The sequence below is a fragment of the Loxodonta africana genome, chromosome 2 (assembly GCF_030014295.1).
Source record: "Loxodonta africana isolate mLoxAfr1 chromosome 2, mLoxAfr1.hap2, whole genome shotgun sequence".
NCBI lineage: Eukaryota > Metazoa > Chordata > Mammalia > Proboscidea > Elephantidae > Loxodonta > Loxodonta africana.
This window is the reverse complement of record NC_087343.1, coordinates 70,684,784-70,699,819: the sequence shown is the minus strand read 5'-3', so window position 1 is coordinate 70,699,819 and position 15,036 is coordinate 70,684,784. Positions and strand designations below refer to the sequence as shown.

At 33.5% G+C, this 15,036-nt stretch overlaps 1 protein-coding gene across 7 annotated transcripts in view; it reads right to left on the bottom strand.

Moving 5' to 3' along the window:
- Positions 1-430: 430 nt before the first annotated feature.
- ERBIN (erbb2 interacting protein) overlaps positions 431-15,036 on the bottom strand; it is a 170,254-nt gene continuing 155,648 nt past the window's right edge. For 3 of the 7 annotated variants that reach the window (XM_064272670.1, XM_064272665.1, XM_064272674.1), the window contains 6 exons: positions 12,832-12,975; positions 10,256-10,375; positions 7,509-7,718; positions 6,333-6,425; positions 5,779-5,853; positions 431-3,619 (listed from right to left, as the gene is read on the bottom strand). In XM_064272670.1, the coding sequence (XP_064128740.1) occupies positions 3,512-3,619; positions 5,779-5,853; positions 6,333-6,425; positions 7,509-7,718; positions 10,256-10,375; positions 12,832-12,975 (750 nt within the window). In that variant the 3' untranslated portion in view covers positions 431-3,511. The remainder of the gene's footprint in view (positions 3,620-5,778; positions 5,854-6,332; positions 6,426-7,508; positions 7,719-10,255; positions 10,376-12,831; positions 12,976-15,036) is intronic. The other 4 variants (XM_064272682.1, XM_064272680.1, XM_064272685.1 and 1 more) reach the window with 4 other exon arrangements.

Sequence of the window (15,036 nt, the reverse complement as noted above, 5' to 3'; positions counted from 1 at the left end):
AGGTGACTGATTGGCAATCGCCAATAAACTGAAAAGCCTTTCCCATCTCAATGGATTATGTCAGAAGTAAAAAGCAATCAATGATTTAAGGTAAACTATACTTCTTCCATACCCAGAAACTGTTGTTGTTAGGTGCTGCAGAGTTTTTGACTCATGTGACAGAACAGAACTGCCCCCATAGGGTTTCCTAGGCTGTAATCTTCACAGAAGCAGACTGTCAGACCTTTCTCCAGTGGAGCCACTGGGTGGGTTTGAACAGCCTACCTTTCAAAGAGCAGCTGGGCGCCTTACCATTGCACCAACAGGGCTCCTTTACCCAAAAATCTAGGGGTTTAAATAGTGAAAAAATAAATAAATAAATAAATAGATGCATAACCTTCTTACTATGAGAATTCCTCTAACCTTGAATTTCATAAATAAACCACACACCTTTAAGCAGCATTAGTTTATTATCTATTCCCTATGTGTTACCTCAAACAATCTAAATATATACAAAAATTTGGAATGTTGAATAAATGCTGATCAGTAAAATATTACATAGCTGCTAATGGGACTTTTTTTAAGTACAATAAATCAATACTAAAATGTTTAATTCTACTTATGACCATGGTTGTATTTGAAAGATATTTTTTTCAGTATATATACATTTTCAAGTCCAATCCAAATAATTAAGATATATATTAACAAAAAAAAAATGTGGAGAATTTTAGAATTTCCTTGATTCAGATGAACTGATGATTCCTTAATGAATTACCATAAAAGTTTAGTTTGTGTAAACAATTCTATATGGAATAAATTACTCTGATCATATCATTTTTACTGGTTTGAAATTTTAGGGTGAGGAATTTTAAACACAGTTACTAAAAATAAGACAGCTCTGGCTTTGAAGATTTGCTCTGTAAAACTTATTAAAATAAAGTCAGTTATTGGTATAGGCCTTAATACAAACTGTTCAACAGTATATAAACTAAAAACTTCTTTAGTTTCTAAAAAGATTTGAATTATACCCTTCTATTCAAATCAGAAATGTTATTACTACAACAAAAATTCTAATGAGTTCTTCCTTTTTGAGGAAAATAACATCATTTATTTAATTTTTTCCCCCAATATTTTAGAAGAAAACTTTAGCTATAATTTAAGTGGAAAACTTTTTTGCTGTTAGCCTTTCATCTTGTAGCACATATTATTCCTCTTGTTAACAAACTTATACTCAATTTTATGGGATGAACATTAAACTTTTTGAAAAAAATTAACTGGAGTAGAATAAAATACTAGTGCATATAACACCTGTTGAGCCTGTAGTATTTCAATATAATATTGAGACCATTAACTTAAGGTTAGATCAGTAAAAAATCAATTGTTTGGGGGGTTTATTTCCTTTTCCAAAATTAAAGTTTGTATATCTTGTTAGATAGCTGACAGCAGCTGAAGACTTAAAAATCATACCTATTTTATGTATTTCTTATCAAAAGCTGAATGGGATTGTGAAAAATAACAAAAAAGAATGTGATTATTTTACAATTATTTCAAAAATAAACTAAGAATAAAAGGAACACCAAGGCTTATCTTAAAGAAGCTGTCATTCTTTTCTTTAGAGATTATAACACACATACAATAAGTGAATTTTATCAAAATACAGCACATTTCTTCTACTATATCCATAAAAATCAATTCCTATGTAAATAGTACTGAAAATCAACTAAAATGAGTTAAAATTTACAAAGAGTTGTTAAAGGGTTTCAATCAAAATTATTAAAACTATACAGTACAATAAGCAATTGATAACATCTTGAAAGAAGTACAATATTTGAGTTCACATATTTTAAAAAGTACTGCCTATTTGCTCTGAGTAGCAAGAAAGGAAAAAGTCCAACTCACTTTTGCAAAAATAATGTAGGTTGGTATTTTTGCTAGTCCTATAAAAGTCCTAATTAAATCCAGGTTGAAGGACAAAGAGTAACAGTTTAAAAACTCGCAAATTATACTTCTTAGTCATTAAAAATGAATTGCAACAGCCAAATATTGCTCTAATGAAAGGCTCCAGACTAGCCCTGACTGAAAACAGTTATTGGTCTCCTATGGCACTTTTTTCTGGTCCAAATAACCATGCATTAATTCCTACGATTGCATGTGACTTAAATTTTATTTGATTACATACACAGAACAAAAACAAATAAAATTAATGGTTTGGATAAACAAGATTAATAAACTTATCATCAAGTATCTGTTATAGTAACTAGGAACAAAGGCAGTTGGTGGTAAAACACTATTACGCTGATATACTTAGAAACCCTTTAATGACTCTGAGGCGTCGAGTTCACATTTAACGTTACCTGTAGGAACAGCCCTTTATTTAAACACCTTTACACACTGGTAGGCCTCAAGAACCCATCCCTTTGCTCTGTAGCTCTCCACAGCAATTCTCTCACTGTGCCAGTTTCACAAACTTGCTTTGGTTTCCTAGCTCCAAGCGTACTGTTTCCTTTTACTTTACCAAGGCAAATCAAGACCAAACAAAATCAAGAGGCTTTCCTAAACCTTCTTACATTTTGTGTTACAGGCAACACAATCTTAAAACTGGCCATTTTAGTTTCATTTGATGCTTAAAATAAAATTATACATTACATCAAAATGGAGTACTAACTAAAAAACAGATTCGAAGTACCACCATTTGCAAAAAATCAGGGATTTCCATGGCACAGAAAATGCATGGACATGCATCTACAGTATAGTTAAAAATTTCCTGTGTGACTAAAAAATTAAAAATTGAATCACAAGTAGCAAATGTATGGTCAATGGCTATGACAAAAACAGATCCTGTAGAGGTCATAAAATGCAATTATTGTCCTTTTTATTTCTTTAAAAACACATAACATTTTTTATTGCATTATTCTACTAATAAAAAGACATCAACAGCTGTTTTTTTCATCCTTTGCTTCCAGATTTTTATATGAAATAATGTTTTAATCTGGCCTTGGAAAGTGAACCCACCAGCACCACCTTCACCTACTCATTCTTCAATTCACTGCGCACATAGCAAAAGCCAACACTTCAAATCTCCTGCCCACAAAAAAAAAAAAGTTTCAGCAAAAATATTAATACCAGTTGAATAAAAATAAGGGCATAAAAGCTATGAGACAGACAGCTCTGCCATCTGTCTCTGGGCTACAATCAAGGCTAATCATAGCCTTGCACAGAGTTCAGTCATGTGTATGAAATCCAAAAATAAATGCACAATCTATACAAAAACAACACAGGTTTGTTTTTGTAGCTTTGATTGCTGTGTTTAAAAACCTAACAAGAAGCCTTAGCATATGAATTAAACAATACCCTCTATATTCTGTACAGTGGTTCTTTCCCTCTAACCACAAGTTCCATTATTCCATTAATGTACAAATTTGAACATAGTTTTTTGAGTTCTTTATATATAAAAATAATCAAAATATTAATTTCCCCTGCAAGTGTCTTCCAATAAATCTTGCTGTCTTCCCCTTTTTTTTGTCCACAGTTTTTATGAGGAAACCTCTCGTACAATGAAGAGTTCTACTGTGTTCTGGAAAGTTTTTAGCAAGGACACTGCTTGTCCATGTTCAATATTAATAAAACTGTAGCCATTAGCCTAGAAAAAGAAAAAAAATGCTTTTAGGAAAAACATTCATAATAATTTATTTGCTTTGGTACACTTAAGAATTACTTTGGCAATTTAAAACAACATATAGGCTCCAGGGCCCTACCCAACACCTATGGAAACAGAATCTCTTAACTTGGGAGTCCTGTACTGAATTTGCAGTCAAATTTTTAAGTAGCGGCCCAATGTTAGGAGCTACTTGTTTTAGGGTACAGCGTTAGACATGGTGTTGTGTGTGTGTGCCTGCTGATGTCCAACTAAGGGTCACCATGCCACAGAGGGGCAAGGCCTAACCCTCCCACTGCCTTGGTGCCATCAGACCAAGACCATTAAAAAAAAAAAAAAAAAGAGAGACCATTACACTCCCTATAATTAAAGCTAACTGTTAGAGGTCTTACTGTATACTGGGCACAGTTCTAAGAACTCCTCATGAATTAAATTCTGTGATTCTCATAACGACCATCAAAGATGATTCTTTTATCATCTTATTTTAGAGGAGAGAAAACTGAGCCTCGGCGAGGTAATGTAACTTCCTCAAGGTCACAAAACTGAAGCTATAAATTTACATATGGTTTAGAAAAAGAAATGTGCATGACTGTATGAGTGAGTGAGTGAGTGTGTGTATAGAGAGGGAGGGAGGGACGGAAAAAGGAAGAAAAGCAGGAAGAATGCATGCTAAAGACAACGTGGCAAAATATTAGCAGTTGGTGACCAAATTAAGTGTATATAAGTGTTGGATTATTCTTGTATTTCTGTAAGCTTGAAATTTAGAAATCAAATATACGTGTGTGTACGTATATAAACATACATACACACATATACTTTATTTTACCCATTGGCCTAACACAGTAGGTTCCTGGGATCTTAAAAACTTGCTGACGGCCATCCAAGATAAAACAATCAGTCTCTATTCACCTGAAGCAGCAGAGGAAGGAGATACAGTAGCTGGAGAAGAAACTGAACTGCAGATTTAGTTGCCTCATGAACTACTACCTCCCTTGTCATGAGACTAGAAGAACTGGATGGTACGTGGCTACCACTACTGAACGTTTTGATCAAGACTCAACAGATGAATCATGATCAAAAGTGGGAAAACGTGAAACAGATTTTAAAACGTCTCATAGAACCCAACTTACTGGATCCACTGACGCTGGAGAAATCTGTGAAATCTGCCCTGAGAAAATTTTTGACCCTTGATCTAAAACTATCCCCTGAAATCACCTTCAAACTAAACAACAGTTCAGCTAAATTAGTAAAGAATGTGTGCCCTAAGCATTATGCTGTTTAAAGAATTGTCTATATGAAATCAAACTGGTAACTGTAACTCTAAAACATAAATGAGTAGTTTATGGGACCGTGAGTCTAAGCTAATGACGGTGAAATAAAATGGGGAGGGACAGCAAAAATGGTGAAATGTGAAGAATGTAACCAATGTCATCGAACTGTGTAAATTAGAAACTACTGAAAGAGTGTATGATCTGCTGCGTATATTTACACGCACGCACACACACAAGATAAAAGTGTTTGAGCCAAGATTAAAACTAAAGCAGTCTGGCTTCATAGTCTATGCTTTTATCTACTAAACTCTAATGCCTCTGTCATTTTTTGGCTTGAGGGTTGTTTTTTTAAGATTATTTAATTTCTGAGTATGCAGTAACAACAATGAAGGTAAAGCTGTGTCTGTGTCTTAGGCATGTCTACCTGCTAAGACAGAGCTACACTGTTAGGTAAAATGAGTAGGTGAAGGAACAGAAGAGAGGAAAAAAGGCACGGAAAAATAAGAAGGGTTTCTCAGATTTTGGAATTTTCCTTTTCTAAGATGATGATAGCTTGCCTCCAAGGAATGGTGCTCTGATCGTCTAAATTGGCACAAATTAACATTCCCAAACTTAAACAAAATCTTTCCACAAACTTCAAATATGTAAGCATGATTTTCCAAGGTACAGGTAGGAAAATTTTAGACAATGAAAGCATTAAGTTAAAGCACTAGAGAATATAAGAAATGCCACTGTTTTCATCCATTCACATTTAAAGATACGTTACATAAAATGCTTATTTTCAATTCTGGCATTTAATAACCAATTCCTTGATGAGGAGGCAGATCTTGTAAAATAAAAAATAAGATTTTAAAAAAGATTTATCTTAATTACCTGAATAATTTTATCACCTGGTTGCAATAATTTTGATGCTGGTCCTTCAGGCTGTACCCTTGTTACAAATATACCCTTTAACAGCAACACAAAAGATAATTACTTAACCAAAGATAGTACGCATAAGTAACAGAGTATCAAGGAGCAATCTTTCCTTCATACTATGCAAACATCTCAGTTGTTGTATAAAAATTGTCTTGTGTTTTCTTGACTATTACTGTAATAACCCAAAATTAGTTTCATCTTTGGTAATTCTGACTTTCATATAGTGACTTCTGCTGAAGTGATAAATTTACAGATCTGTGCAAAAGCAATAAGAAAACTAAAAATCACATAATAACAATGAAAATTAAAAACTTCAGTTAAATTTTTTTCTTCAATTAACTTGAACTGATCAAACTTCAAAATAAAAAGCTAAACAATAGAGGGAAATCACACAGGCAGTGTATCTAAATTTACATAAACAATCTATATTTTTTTCACTTAAGAATAAAGGGGATTAAATTAGTAAATAAAACTATGGGTATTTTAAAAAATATATAAACAAAACTCACATCATCATCAGGTCTGAATGGGTTTCCTCTACCCCCAACACCTCCTGATATGCTAAATCCAAGTTCTGGATCCTTTTCAACCCTCACTCGAATCTGAGTTAATATGAAAACAGAACTATTATTATTTCGAAAAATTTATAACATGGCAACATTCATATTTACATTTTGGTGAATTCAGTCTAAGCAAACATAAATCTGTAAAGATTCATCTAAATAAATATCTGGGTAGGTGAAGTGAGACTACAACATGGAATATTATGTTAATGAGTTAGTGAGTTAAAGGCATGGCAAGATTATAAAGCATAGCTCCTAACTTTATCCATTGCTTGTTTTATGAGGTTAAGCAATCAATTAAAGTTGAACCTATGATACTTTTTAGACATCGTGGATTTTAACGACAGAGTATAAACACATAACATGCACATTATCAATCTCCATCTAAATTATACAGCACCTCTGTTTACTGGCTTGTTTCATAAGAAATCTAAGAGATTCCTGGTTGGTTTTGTATATAACCCTTCATTTCCTGAATCTAATTATATTTTTCAGAAGAGTTGGGATTTTTAAATCTGATATAATTTTTGTAACCCAGCTATGAAAAAGATTCAAGAACTAAACTTTTTTTAATAAAACATTCATCTTCCCCAAAGACGCAATCAAATGAAGTGTTTTTTCTCTAAGTTTCTAATACTATTGATCATTTTTTCAATAAGCTATCACAATATATGAATGCATGACTAATGACTTTGAGTATTTTTGAAGATTTAATTCCCTAAGTAGTTTGGAGACTATAATCAAAGTTCGAAATGTGACGAATCAAGACAAATAATAGCAAACCGTAATGTACCATTTAAGTCTGATGGTCTATTATTTATATTTGGGAAGAAGGTTTGACTACCGCAGGTACTTTGGGAAAACAACCACTTAAGAGAAAAAAAGTCACGCCAAAAATATTAAATCCTATGTCAGGGAACCAAAAAAGGAAAGGATCATACAGGCAAGTTAAACTGCAAAGTTTAATATCTGATATGCTTACCATAAAACTAAAACTTCAAAACAAAATGGTAAAAATGTTAGTGAAAATTCTTTATGGATCTATTGCCAATAATTAAATAACCTATACACACACATTAAAAGCTTTGCCTCATACTTCAAAATATTCTTGATTGTTCTTACCTCTTGTTTTGCCAGTTCATGGCCTTGTCTAGGAGAACAATGGGGCTGTGTATATGGCGGCTGGTGGGCCACTTTCAGCATCAAGTAATCAATTAGTTGTTCTCTAGAGGGATGCCTTGCCACAGATGCCTGAGGAGGGGGGTGATGTATTTGACTATAATTTGCCTGAGGCCTGAGAGGCTGGCCCATCTGTCCATTACTCAAAGGCATCTAAGGAAAACATGAAGTGTCTTAAAACGACCAGTAATGATGTCTTATCACAAATATTTGGATTTTCTTCTTGAAGTTATTACAAAAGCACTAGAGTTTAGCATTCTAAACCACACTATACCATACCACTTATGTTATCTTTTAAACTTTGAAAATTAAAAAAAAAAAAAAAAAAAGCTATTATTGTATTAATTCTAAACTTGCCTGAGTGCTTGACAGATTCAGTCGAGCTTTCAAATGAAAGTAAATCACAGGTGCATTTTAAATCTTTTTTTTGTTATATATAAATGTACCTATCTTTTTTATACTAACGAAGTTATTAAGAAAGAAAACATATGTCAGTATGCCAAAATTTAAATAAATTCAATTAGAAGGGTATCTTTTTCCCCATCTATATTTAAACACACACAAACATAAAAAGTACATCTGCTGATGTTTCTCTTCAGAACAAAAGTAACTAATTTTGTCTTAGAATTTTTTTTCTAATATAATGAGTGTATTTTTCTACTTTTTGTACTTCTTTCCAGAATTAACAAGCCAATTCAGCTAACTATGTAGTAGTAAATTGATTTATTCGTATTTATGAATAATTTGAAAACTCTCTAAATATTAATTTCACAGACTATTAACCACAAATATTAAACTCTGACATTCTATGTTAGTGTTCACAAGCTAAATAAAAACTTGAGATTATTTTGTTGTTAAGAAATATCTTTGTTGTAATGATTCCCGGGTTTTTAGACATTGAGCCTGAGTTTTAGACTTAAAATCACCTTTTTGGGGAATGAGCCTAATAGCTTATTCTGAAAAAAATGAAACGTTACAGCCATTATATTTGCATATAAATAGATTTTTATGTAGACTTCTAATGATTATTAATAAAAAGATGACCTCATCCATGTAAGAAACTGCAGAAAAACTGTGAGGGAGATATTTGAGCCATTTCCCTAAAATTATCAAAAAGCAGAAAAGGGAGAAAGATTATAGCAACAGTTTCAGAACTTCTTACGCAAACCGTGCTGAAAGGTACAAAGTAGTTCAGCTTTGGTGAAAAAGACTGTGTATTTAGAAAGCGGGGTTGGGCTTTTTCATTGATTTAGATTGTGTTATACTTAAGAACTTAGTTAATTTCGAAGTCTGAGAACATGTATGTGTTTTTACTCTATCACAAACCTTATTATTGGTGGAGGAGAATGAGAATGAAGTACTATATTATCTCTACATCTTTGAAAAAAACATTGTGATTGGTTACTATTTGACCAGTATAAAGTCATTTACTTGTCTAGGAGTAACTAACTGGTTGTGCCCTTAACTTTATTACTACGTACAATTTTGTAGATAACACTTGCTTTTTTTCATGTTTATACCATTATTCCTATGTGCAGATTCAATGCCTTCTTCCTGGGAAAAATTCTTTAGGCAATAATTACTCCTGACCTAGTCTTAAGACTCCCTTATACCTGGATATCTGGTCTTGTCTGACATTCTACAGCAATGTTAAATATACACCTGGGTGATATTAAGCTATGATTAATAGTTGGCTCGGGAAAATAAAAAGCACAAACCACAAAATATACATTAAAAAGAAAAGAAACTGGATGACAGAGCTCAATTAAAACCAAACAAAAAATAAGGATAAAATAATAGATATGTATGAACTCATAAATTAGACGGCCAGGCGCCTACTCTCAAGACTAATGTAAAAGTTTTTTATAAGAAATAATTATGCTTCATCTGGAATTAGTTAAGAAAAAGAGGAAGAATAACTGAGGGAGGATAGTAAGGAATTATCTGGCATTGGCACTAGATAAGTAAAGCTATATCGCTAAATGAGTAAAGCTGTTTAGTTATGAAAATACTGAGAATACATCCATCATCTGTTTTACGATACACAAGTCTTTTGAGGAGACTTAAAATTACATTTGAATTATTTTTAAATGCCTTTAATAATAGTAAAGGAGCCCTAGTGGTGCAGTGGTTAAGCTCTCTCAGCGGCTAACCAAAAATGGTCAGCAGTTTGAACCCATCAACTGTTCCACAGGACAGAGATGTGGCAGTTTGCTTCTGTAAAGATTTACAGCCTTGGAAACCCTACGGGGGCAGTTCTACTGTGTCCTATAGGGTTGCTATGAGTCGGAATCAACTCTAATGGCAAGGGGTTTTTGGTTTTAATAGTAGTAAAATATTCTAGAAAAAAGAATTAAAGACAGGTTCCCCTTCAAATCTCCAATTACATTTACTGTTGGAAATGCCCCAAAACCCTTGATTCAAATGATAAAATAAATAGGTGGTACTACAGAGCTTCAAATACAGCAATACAACGATTCTCCAGTGTGGAAAGATCATGGAATAAACTTAGAAATAACAGTTCTATTTCATGTTTTGCAGCTACTTTTAAAAAAGTTCTTACTAATCAGGAGAGGAAAGCCCTCAAAAAAGTGATTTTCGGTGTTAAAGTATATATGGTATTTCTAGTTCAAAACCACACAAGACAGTAAGCTCACAGATACTGCATCATTTATTTCCTTAGCACCTACTTTCATCAAGCTGTCTGGAGGAACATCTTTGTGACTAAGTGTAGCAAATGAGTAGTTCTGCTGTCCTGAAATGAATACATCATCTTGACAAGGATCTCCTGGACTGGATGGCTGGGGATTCTTCAAATGAGGGGGACATAAAAAGTAAACAAATAATGGTGTTTAAGATGTGAAACCAAAATGATGATGACATTTGAGAGAAGTTTAGGAAAAAATATTGCTAGATAGTTGAAAGACGAAGACCCAAATCAAACATTACTGTCATCACTATCATCAATATTAGCACCTTCAGCCTTCTTCCAAAGCTACAAGGCACAATGTTTATTTTTGTAATGTATGCAGAATTTATAGACATATACCGTTAATCTATTTCTTTATAATACACACACTCTTCTACATGTTCTTTTTTTTTACTTTTTATTTACGGTTATATCTAGCTTTTAACTCTTTGGAGCAATAAATTTAGTTATTAGAATAAACAACCTCAAATTTTAAGAGCAACGAAAAGATATTCCTTTTGAGCACTATGAAAACTTTTTGGCAAAAAAAATTAATTGCCATTCTTTAAACAGCACAGCAATGCCACCCAGGATTTTTTTTTTTAATGATGAGCGGCACCAATTAGTTTACAGTTTAAAAAATGTGCTTTAACCTAATCCTATCCCAATATTTTGAAAGGAACTGATCTAATGAAACGTTTTTAAAATTAATTAACTGTATTTAAGAGGATATCTTCATACTCTTAATGTTATCTTTATATATAGTTTACTTCACTGATAGCATTAGAGGGAAAATAGACTCAACATCTCATTATTCTGAATATTTCTTACTATAAATATGGTGGGACACAAGACACCTTACATTTTTCATTATAATTTAGTTCTAAAGACAACTAGATATATTTTAGAAAACAAAACAGATTGTGATGATAACACCACTGTTACTCTCAAAACTGTATATGGCAAGCAAGATAGAAATGCAAGTGAACTTAACATGTTGAAAAGCATTTCTGAATCCATCTAATTATGATATATCACAGGATACATGTAAACTTAAGGATATATAAATTTATCTTAGAAGCCGTATCTGCAACAGAACTATGAAGTTTAGTTAGTTGCTAGTTCAAACCATGGCTTAGCATTTTTACATGTGGTTTGATGTAATTTTGTATATTCCTGCAATAAATACTTTATTTTCCTTCTTTTATTGCAATACGCATTCAGAATACATAATAATCAACTTAATCACAGCCTGAAATTTAAACTCAACCTGAATGTACATCTGTTTATCTACTCTTTAAAAGAACAAGCATGTAATAAATTAAAAAGTAAAATTAAATGGGATCAGAGACCTTGAATTTAAGAAAAGCAAGCAAAAAATGTTACTGTAGAAGAATTTGAGGGAAAGAACACTTGTTCCAGGTGACTGTGAATGCAAAGATTACTCCTGAGTTAAGAGAAATCACTGGTCTTTACCTTGTGTCTTCTGTTGGCATGGGTATAAGAAATGTTAGACAGTTCTATTGACAGTCATCTCCCCTCTCTCTTTTTCAAACTGCGAAGTTTCAAAATGACTGCTGCCACCTTAACATAGCATAGAAACCAAGTGATGGTAGGTGACAGAGGGTAGGGCAAGACTAGCCGAGGTCCAGCCAGAAAACAGTGAATTCAACAGATGGCTCCTACTCTAGAATAAAATAGAGCAAAACCAGAGTTGTATTTGAAAAATGGGGGACAGGGGTTCAAGAAAAAGTGAAGGACCCAGAAGTAAGCAAACAGTCAATATGGCAATAAAACAAGGTTATAAAAGGAGAAAGTTCTTCAAGATGGAAAGATGGACAGACAGAGCAAGAGAAAGATCTTATTTGGAGGTTAAGCTACCACTTGAAGTTGTTATGGAGAGGAAAATCCTAAAACAGAGCCACGCCAGAGTTCCTCTGTTCTTTCTCCTTTCCTGTCATTCTTATCCCCAGTCCTTAACTTCTATTAAAAAAAAAAGACAAAAAACTTTCTTCTTCATCATCAACCTGATTGCCACCACTAACCTTACAATTACCACTAAGAACTACCGTAAAATGTAGGTAATAAAGAGTTTTGGTTTTGCCTTTCCACTGGTACTTATCAGAATTTCTCCAGCCTCAAATTTAATCATAACCCAGTGAATTTTGGTTGAACTTAGTTGCAGGTAGTGCTTTTTATTAACCAATTCGCAATCATCTGAGTAAAAACTATTCTTCCGCACAACCCCGTTATGGACTGCATAAGGCATAAGCCTTAAAACCACCAGTTAGTGAGATCGATGCATTCATTTTAATATTAGGAGAAAATACTGCAAAGAATAATTTTTTAAAATTTCTTGGATAGTTATTTCTGTTGCTCATCCCTTTTGCATGGATAAACAACAATTGGCTACATCCTTAGTTCGTGACCAAGAAAATTTAAAAAAATTTTAGAACTAAGCCATGGAAGAACTGGGAGAAAATCAAGACTTCTAACTCACAGTGAAAATTTTTCTTCTAGAAATATTAAAACATTTAATTTTTTTTTTCTCTTCTATGGTGTACTGCAGGTACTCACACGAAAAATGTGCCCACCAGAACCTCTTCTGTCTGCAACACTCAAGGCAAGACTGCCCTGGCTGCCATGCAGATCCCTAGAGCTGCCATAGTGAAAGCTGCTTACAGCAGTAAAATTGGAATTAAAGGACCTTGACAGCATGCTCTGAATAAAGAGGGGATAGATGTAACAGATATTAGTGTAGCATGCAAAATTCACAAGACATGTTATTGCACAGGCTTATTTACAAGAAATCCCAATACCATGCAGAAATATCATGCAACACTGAATTTTCAGTGCCTCGCCAATATTGGCACTGTTTGCCATATATTTACATTACAACATATACATAGACACATAAATTACATGTAAATACAACCATTCACATGTTTGGACACCAAGGAAGAAAATACAAACACATAGCTGCTTTTATAAAGCCACTTCCTTTACTCTTATCAGATCTTATTGAAATTCACCAGAAAATAGGAATTACTGCCATACTCAGAAGATGTATGTGTATCTATACAGTCACACGTAGAAAATAAACTAATGTCTTTATATAATGATAAATTTTATCAACAACCAGTAGTTTCTAAGTAAAAAGAATTTCTGGAGAGCCTATTTTATAGAAATTAATTCTGCCTTATTATTAAATAAACTGACACTTTAAACATACACAGTATAGTACAAAATATATTTGCGAAAAATACCAGGTTTTTGGCCACTTCATTTTCTAAAAAAAAAAAAAAACTTTCACACTTACAAAAACATCTTATATTAGAGAAAAGTTCAACATACACAGTTTCAGAACTTATCTAAAATAAGGTTTCACTTGCTAGAGGAAAAAAAAAATAGAAAATGCTTATATTGTTTAAGAATTCTTTCCCTTTCAAATAAACAAATACTAAGGAGTACCACATTTTTGGAGCTAATGGTAGCTATTGCTGCTTGAAACCCTCAGAGCTACGGTTGCTAACCAAAAGGTCAGCAGTTCAAACTGAACAGCTGCTCCTCAAAACCCAAGGAGCAGTTCTACTTTATCCAATACGGTCGCTATGAGTTGGAATTAACTTGACGGCAATGGGTTTGGTTTACGTGTTACTGCTGTTTAAACCTGAAGAACCACTGATGGAATCCTTCTATAGACTCACAAAAATGCCTAATCACTAATCCCATAAATGCACTGATCCTGTTTGTTCTTGTGTATTTCCAGAGTTGTTAACTGCTGTTCTTTCATGTGAATGCTTTTAGTCAATATGTCTGAGTACTGAAGCCTTGATAGCCAAACTGGAAAAAACCATGTTTTGGGCGTGTCTCATTACTGAGAAATGCAGAATGTTATAACAAGCACATACACTTGGGGAAATTTTACTCTTAGGAAATATATATCATCTCCAGATTTTCAAGTTGATCTCTAATACCAAGAAACATTAATATATGATTCCAGAAAGATACCAAAAACAAAAACCAAAATACTAAACCCATCCTCGTTGAGTCGATTCTGAATCATAGCAACCCTATAGGACAGAATAGAACTGCCCCATGAGGTTTCCAAGGAGTGGCCGCTAGATTCGAACTGCTGGCCTTTTTGGTTAGCAGCCAAACCCTTAACCACTGCACCACCAGGACTCCCCAGAAAAAGGGTGTATAAAATTACCACGTACACTTTTAGTTATTTTGTAGATTCTAAAGCAAGACTAAAGAAAAGCTAAACTTCTAGTAATGAAGAGCATTTTCCTAAACCACTTCATCAAGGATTTAGCAGAGGCAATTCTGGGCTCCACAAATATTTGACTAGAATTTTAAAAATAAATTATTTACACACACAAACACAAAAACAACGTATGCTCATGTGTTATACACAAAGTTTTGACATGGTGTTAACCTGAGTGGCCTGATTGATCCCTTTTTTTAAAAAAAAAATGATGTGTAGAACTTGGAACAGGAGACCCTGGGTTGTGCAAATGACTAATGCACTCTGTTGATAAGTGAAAGGTTGGAGGGTCAAATCAACTCAGAGGTATATTGGGAGAAAGGCCTGGCAATCTACTTCTGGAAAAATCAGCTACTGAAAACCCTATGGAGCACACTTGGGGTCACCATGAGTCAAACTGACTTGATGGCAACCAGCTAGCTCTTGGAACAAAGCTTTGCTGTCAGCATTCTGAACATATATGAGCTTCCTGTAAATATTTCACTGACCAAGAAGACTGAAGCTCAGCACAC